The 7914-nt window shown below is 37.9% G+C and overlaps 1 protein-coding gene across 1 annotated transcript; it reads right to left on the bottom strand.

The window, feature by feature from the left end:
• Positions 1–1758: 1758 nt before the first annotated feature.
• LOC149194289 (uncharacterized) lies at positions 1759–2256 on the bottom strand. The gene has a single exon (XM_089407619.1). It carries the CDS (start codon positions 2254–2256, stop codon positions 1759–1761), a length of 498 nt encoding a protein of 165 aa, XP_089263745.1.
• Between the last annotated feature and the right edge of the window lie 5658 nt (positions 2257–7914).

A 7914-nucleotide genomic window follows, 5' to 3' on the forward strand; every position in this document is an offset into this window, starting at 1 on the left:
TTCCCAATTCTTCAAACAGAGTCCTCCAAAAGACTGATGTAAATTTTACATCCCTGTCGGAAACTATTACCTTTGGCAACCCATGCAATCTAAATATATTCTGCATGAACACATGTGCAATCTGTGCAGCTCTATAAGTAGATTTTACTGGTATGAAATGTGCTGACTTGCTCAGTTTGTCTACCACTACCATGATGGAATCATTACTTTTCTTTGTCTTAGGCAGACCTGTTATAAAATCCATGGATATGGTTTCCCATTTCCATTCCGGTACAGGTAGCGGCTGTAATAATCCCGCAGGGTGCTGATGTTCTGCTTTGATTTGTTGACACTCCAAGCATGGCGCCAAATAACTTGCCACGTCTTTCTTCATTCCTGGCCAAAAATATTCCTTTCGCAACACAGTAACCATCTTTTGATAACCGGGATGTCCGGCATAGTGACTATTGTGAAATTCTTCCAATATCAGATTTTTGACATGGTTCTGATCAGGCACATATAGCCTCTCCTTATAATACAACATTCCGACAGTGTCTATGGCATAATATGGCTATTTTTCATTGCTGGTGGGTTGCTGTATTTGCTATTTTATTTGCTGGTAATTAACGTCTTTTTCAGCTGCACTAATAATAATTTCCCTGAAGGGAATTTTCCCTTCACTATAGGAGATTTCATATAGACACTGCACTTTTCTACTTAAAGCATCTACCACCATGTTTTCCTTTCCCTTTAAATGCTTAATTTCAAAATCGAATCCACTAAGAAAGTTTGCCCACCGCGCTTGCCTTGCATTTAGTGTGGTTTAACTAAAATAATTAGTTAGGCTGTGGTGATCAGTTAATAGCAAAATTTTTCTGCCCATCAAGTAATGTCGCCACATTTTCAAGGCATGGATCACGGCTGCCAACTCTAAATCGTAAGCAGAATATTTCTACTCATGCTCTTTCAATTTCTGTGATTCATAGGCTATTGCCTTTCCTTCTTGCATCAATACACCCCCTACTCCTTCTTTGCTTGCATCTGTACACACCACATAGTTTTTATTGGGGTCCGCAATGCTTAAAACAGGTGTCATGGTGAGCAGGTGTTTGAGTTGCTCAAAGCTCCTTTGACATTCCAAGGTCCACTTGAAGGCCCTCCCCTTTTTCTGCAGGGAAGTAATGGGGTATGCTACCCTTGAGAACCCTTCCACAAACCGCCTATAATAGCCGGCTAATCCCATAAAAGAGCAGATGTTCGCCACATCTTTAGGTACCAGCCAATCCATTATTGTCTTTGTTTTCTCAGGGTCAGCTGCAATTCCTTCCTTAGTGATTATATGCCCCAGGTACTATATCCGTTCTTTATAAAATTCACATTTACTGAATTGAGTGTACAATTGATGTGCTCGGAGGGTTTGCAGTACCAACCTGAGATGCTCTTTGTGTTCCTCCATAGTCCGAGAATAAATCAAGATATCATCAATAAAAATCAACACGAACTTGTCCAAGTACTGGTGGAATACGCTGTTCATTAAACACATAAAAGTGGCAGGGGTGTTGGTCAACCCAAAGGGTAGTACCACAAATTCATAGTGGCCATACCGTGTTCTGAAAGCGATTTTAGCTATATCTTCTTCCTTAATCCGGACTTGCTGATATCCCGACCGCAGGTCAATTTTCGAAAAAAATGTTGCTCCCTTTACTTGATCGAACAACTCATCAATACGGGGCATCAGATATTTATTTTTGATAGTCAATTTATTTAGCTGCCGATAATCTATGCACATGCGTAGGGTCCCATCTTTCTCTTAAAGAACAGCACTGGGGATCCCCAGGGTGACACACTGGGGCAGATATAATTTTTATCTAGCAGCTCCTGCAACTGCATCTTTAACTCTGTCAATTCCAGTATACTCATTCGATAGGGTGCCCGGGATACCAGAGCTGCTCCTGGCACTAATTCAATGGTAAAATCTATGTCCCGCTTCGAAGGTAACCCAGGGATTTCCTCCGGGAATACATCAGAAAACTCTTGTATTACAGGGATATTTTCCATTACTGCTGTCTTGTTTTTTGTGTTAGCATAACCCACTTGGATCGCGTAAATCCGACATCCCTTCCTGATGCATTTTGCTAACTGGGAGGCGGTTATAGGCCGAAGCTGCACTGGCCGTTTGATCCCCTGCATTTCTTGCTTAATCCCCAGCTCATCCCTATAGCTGACAGTCTTGGTTTTGCAATTAATTACAGACCAGTGTTTTTCTAACCAATCCATACCAATTAAAACATCATAAGAACCAAGGGGAAGCATATTTAAATCTGCTGTAACTAACTGGCCTGCTATTTTTAAGGGGCAGTTTTTAACTTTGGCATTCACCCGTCTCCTTGCCCTTGTAGCCAGCTGAACCAGCCAAGGGTCTTTGAATTTAACAGGCTGTAACCTGCACTGCTACACAATTCTAGGGCTAACATAACTTAGTGTTGCACCAGGGCCAATTAAAATAGTGACTGTAAGGTCTAAGAGTGTACCTTCAAATTCCACCATAGTCGGCTGGTACTCTGCCTGGTGATCCTCTAGAGCCGCATTAATCCTCGGTAGGCTTGGACAAGTAAGGAAGGAGTGGCGAGATTTTGTCAAAGGGGAAAGGAAACAAGCAAGGAGCCAAGCGAAATACTGAGGTTGGTACTCTCTGCTTCTTTCTCATCTATCTCTCGTAAAGGAAAACACAAGTGACTTTAGTTTTTTTGTTTCTAAGATAGCTACCCATCTTAGTGGGACTAGCAATTCTAAAAAGACACTAGTTTTCCCGATAACAGGATTCTATTTCAATTAATTCATCTTCATGCAATTATCTTGTATCAAAATCCAATTTGGAATGTGCATCTCCCATCAAATTATCGAATTGTGAATTTGATCATTTCAAAGATCATCTTTGGCCAAATGAATCATGTCTATAGAATGCATTTCATAATAGTCAGCTCCTGGTTTTTCTTGCAAATGTTATATCACAAATCTTGTTCTTCATCGCATCTGAGATCCTCTTGAGTGCTAATGAATACATGCATTATTGTGTGAATAAAATTCTTCTTTGTTCATTGTACCTTGATTGGTATCTTGTGTCTGTTGTACTATCATTTTTGTTCACTTCTTTCGACGACTATGATGCAAGTGTAACATGTGACCAGTTACAAGGAAATCATTTGTTACTTTTATCATGCAACAAAGATGATTCTTTTGTTCAAGGCATTTGTAAATTTGTTCAAACTGATCTATCTTTTTTATGCTCTAACCTATAATCCCATGCCACAAATAGTCCATTTGATCATAAAATTAATTATCATTCGTTTTATCATTTTCCTACCAGTATATCTGAAGAAAATCGTTTCACATCAATTAATATTTATGGTTTATCTCACTGTTCAAATACTTGACAAGAAGTTCAGGCACTTCAACCCTCACTATCTTGATGAGCCTTTTGAGCATGATCAGATTAATTTCCCTTAGAATATTCTCATCCTGGTCTCATGGTTTTAGTTGCAAATTCATCTTTTCAAAGATTTTAGCGTTTTCAAGAGGATTGTTTCTAATTTCATGATCCAATCACTAAATGGTTTGATCAATCTTACTTGGAAAGCTCCATCACAAATAAAAAGTCTTGATCTGTCCTCATGCTTGCTAAGGAATACAGTGCAGATGAAGACACATTCACAAGAAGCTTATGAGGTTTGTTTAGTGATGGTTTTTATCGAAAAGGTAACAATGCAAACTGGTTATAATTAGTGGCTATGGAATATCATTCTGATGACAGGCAAGCCCTTCTAGTTGTTGTACAACTTATTAAAGATCTTATCTTTTCTGTTGCACTTCACTTTATATCACTTTTAATTGTTCATATCTTTGTCTACACATGTTAGGAGAATATACGGTGGCTTCATTGGAAATTTTCTTATACTTAACCCTGACCTTCTAGCTGGTTAGGATATGAGTAGGTCTAGTTGCATTCTAGTTTCCCTTTCTTGCACCCATCCTGCACTTACTCTCTGCTAGTCTTTCTTGTTTTCTTATTTTTGTTTCGCATTCTATTTTTGGTTTAGCCTCTATTTGATTTGTCATGTTGATTTTGTTTCCTTGTTTTATCATGTATTTTCCTTTAGTTTTTGCATGAAAGATCCTCCGTTGGCTCAAAATACAATGTGGAAAAACTTGAAAAGGGAAATTGTGATGATGAATGATGCTTGGATTATATGTTATCCTCTTCTCTATTTTGGGTTTACGTAAATTTAGAGTTAACGATGTCTAGACAGAAAATACGATTCTTTCTATAAATAAAGCCTTTGGTTGAACCACGAAGCACGTATCTTCAAATGGACCCTCATTCATGATTATACCTTGTATTGAATGGTGTTTTGACTTGTCGACTCGACCAAGTAAAGAAGGGAAAGGAGAAAAAAATTGAAACGAGGATGTATCTTTTAAATCCATTAAACAAGTAACAATCTCTCCTATTCTCAATAAGTTGGAATCCCTCTTCTTACTCGATAAATAAATAAGTGCCTAAGCACAATTATGTAAATAAAATAAATAAAGGGTGAAAGAAGAAAAATAATTCCTGTTCAAAGAGGTGAAGCAAGAAACTTTGTTGGGTGTACTGTCCAGAACTGCTAGTAGCAAAGTGATTCTTGTGTTCTCTTGAGGTGACTTCATTGGGGTATTGTTCCGGCTCACTGGAAATGATGGAACAACAGTGGATGTGCTTAAAAGTTTGATATACTTACTATCCTTCTCCTCTAACAAAGTAGTTGAGTCTTAACTAGTCTTATACTGATGTGTTTTAAGTTGAACAAAGAATATAAGGGAATATGTATTTAACAAGGAGAAGTGGAAAATTTAAGGTAATTCATATGGTGAACCAATACTTCCTGACGGATTAAGACCTTTCATTTAAGAATAAAACCCAAATAGAGAAGTTGGAGTTCTATCAGTGTGTCGCCAAGTGTTATCGCTGTGACAAACACCTCCAAAATTTTTCCTACACTTGAATTTTGGAGCCTATTGTGGATCTTGCGATCAGTTGTTCTATAGTAACTTCTTCATCAGTTGATGCTTTGCTAAGTCTTTCAGCTCCATTCTTGAATTGTAAGTGTCGAAGTCACCTTCTCACACATGCTTAGTCTACAACGAGTTCATGAACACATTCTTTTACGCAAGATTTAACATTCCTAGCACAATCCATCAAGATATTGCATGTGCAATGTTCAATCCATGTCAATAATCAGTGCACAATGACATTGATATCCTCTCACTTCTAGCTGTGTTTGTACTTCTATTTCGGTGAGTTCTGTAAACTGATGCATTAGTGCACCTTTTCTTTCGTCAGTGTCTTTTTCATTCTTTCGGTTGTTTCTTTTTCTTTCTTTCACTTTAATTAGTGTCATTTTCATGTATGTTTTCTATGGCATGTGTCGCTTTCTTCGTCGTTCGCATATCGCAAGTGTCGTTTTTACTTTAGAAAATGTCATCTTTTCCCAATGAGAAGTTTTGTTTATCATGTAAAATCAAGGGGTAATCTTTGTGATTATGAGTTTTTCTTATCATGAAAGTATGTATCACACTCATTTCTAAAGTTTTAAGCACTGTCACACAAGTTTCGTCACTGTCCTAACAAAGTGTACCCTTTGTGTCGTACTTGGTGTAGGTCGTCGCAAAGTTGACGCATTGAGGAAAACCGTGATTTTCATGTGTTATGAGTGTTCCTTGTCATGTCATCAATTAATCTAAGTGTGTGATCATGTTGAATTATTGCTTTTATTTAACTTTTCTTCACTGATCCAACACTTAGCATAACTGGGAAAACTCTCTAACATGGCCAGTCAGCCTCATTTATCCCTCTTGAACTGCGCATTGTGTTGTGTCAACCCTCAACCATAATCCTTATCTCTTGTCACTAGGTAATGTGCAGTTTCTGCCTTCCAAAACTGCACACTGCGTAATATCAGTGTTCAAGCCCATCCCCTCAGCTCCAGAACTACACAGTCCTTGTCTCTAGCCTAGCCTTAACTACACATTATAGAGTATTAGATCTCAGGACTGAGCCTTGACCTCCTAAGCTGCATAGTTTCACAGTCACCTAGCCTCATTTGCCTACCAGAACTGTGCAGTAGGAAAAACTAGTGCTCAATCCCTTAACCTTGCTCCTTGGGTCCCTCAACTGTGTAGTCACTCATCCTTGGTGTTCCAAAACTACACATTATCCAATCTCAAGCCTCAAGCCTTAGCCTTGAGCTCTTGAACTACACAATTGTGCAGCCCCTTGGCTTTTGTCCCTCGATAATTGTGCATTGGTCAACCTCAAGCCCCAACTTGAGCTCTTGAGTCCCTTAACTACGCATTCCCTCTTCCGAAGCCTCCAAAACTACATATTGCACAATATCAAGCCTCAGTCCCAGACATTGATCTTTGGAAATGAGAAATCCTTGATTCAGTCACTCAACTAGTCACCAGTTCTAGCCTCGAAAAGTGATTTCATGAAGCATGTTATATTAGGGGTTTATCAAACTGATGTCATGTTCTCATGAGTGTATTGTAGTCTCATATATTCTTTCATTCTATGATAGGATGATGATGAAGGAAATGGATAAGGAGACCATGCTAAGAGACACCTATGGAGCTAAATAAACTAGATGATCATTAGCAGAGAATACAAAGGAACACATGTTTACAATAGAAAACATAATATCAAGACCACATTGAAGACTCCTTATCTTCAAGTCATGAGGAGAAGAAAGAAAACACCATGTTCTATCTACCAATAAGATACGAAGAAACTAGCAGCAAAGAGTGACTTGACACATCCATGTCATCATGTAGTCCATGTCATCAACTTCATGTCATGTTGTGTCATGAGTCATCATGTACCACATCATTTTATGGATTATTTAAATTATATAATGGAGAACTATAATGTAAAGTGGAAGTCCAAGATTCAGTCATGTAATCTGAAAAATCATATAGGAAGTCAAAAGCTCATAGAGAAGTCGAACAGTCATGAGGGTAGTCCAAGAGTCACAAGGGAGGTGAAGGATCACTACACTTGTTATATATACACCCTCATTGTATAAGAAATCGACTTTTCACCTTAGCTTCTCCCATAAGGCATCATAGAGACGGATTCAATACTTTTGGGGAGCCATTTATGGCTCCAATGCTCCATTATTGGAGCTAGTAATGTTCATTGTACACATGTATCTTTGGAATTTTACTTACTACTTGAAACCTCATGGTTAACACATTTTCATGCATGGATTGTGAATATTTGTAAGATTGTTTTATAAATGTATATGATTTATGTTTTCTTTCACCTATACTAAAGTAGTTGAATGATTTCAGTTATTTTAGTGCTTATCATATAGAGAATGTGTTGTAATGGTTGTAACAATCGTCACATCCATGTGTTTTATTCTGCTTGACGTTAGGCGATTCTTTCTTGATTTTGTGCACCTCTACTAGGGTGGTAATATTACCTCTCACTTAGAGGATCACTTTTTCTGCCTATGTATTAGCAGAACCTTGATACACCTACAACCAAAAATTCACCAGACACACTTTCTTTCTTTTTCAAAGGCATATATGCACTTCTTTCTCTTGCTAATAGTTAAAGCTAAGGCAAACCTGTAAGAATATATGGCAACCAGATAGATATTTTGTATGAGGATCCTATTCCAAATAGTGTGAGGTATAATTGGAACTTCACACCATGGAGACCCCGTTGGTTGACGGATTTCCGACACCATCAACAAAAGGAAATGAGATTGAATTAAGGGGTATCATAGGGAAAACTAGGAAGATAATTATCTCTAATGGCGTGAAAAATATTTTGAGTAAGAAATAATGAGGGGTAATTACAAAATTAAGATCATTAGATGTTCAAACATC

The sequence above is a fragment of the Pinus tabuliformis genome, chromosome 2_2 (genome assembly GCF_031772625.1).
Source record: "Pinus tabuliformis cultivar Carrire ecotype Pingquan chromosome 2_2, CPIR1, whole genome shotgun sequence".
Classification (NCBI taxonomy): Eukaryota; Viridiplantae; Streptophyta; class Pinopsida; order Pinales; family Pinaceae; genus Pinus; species Pinus tabuliformis.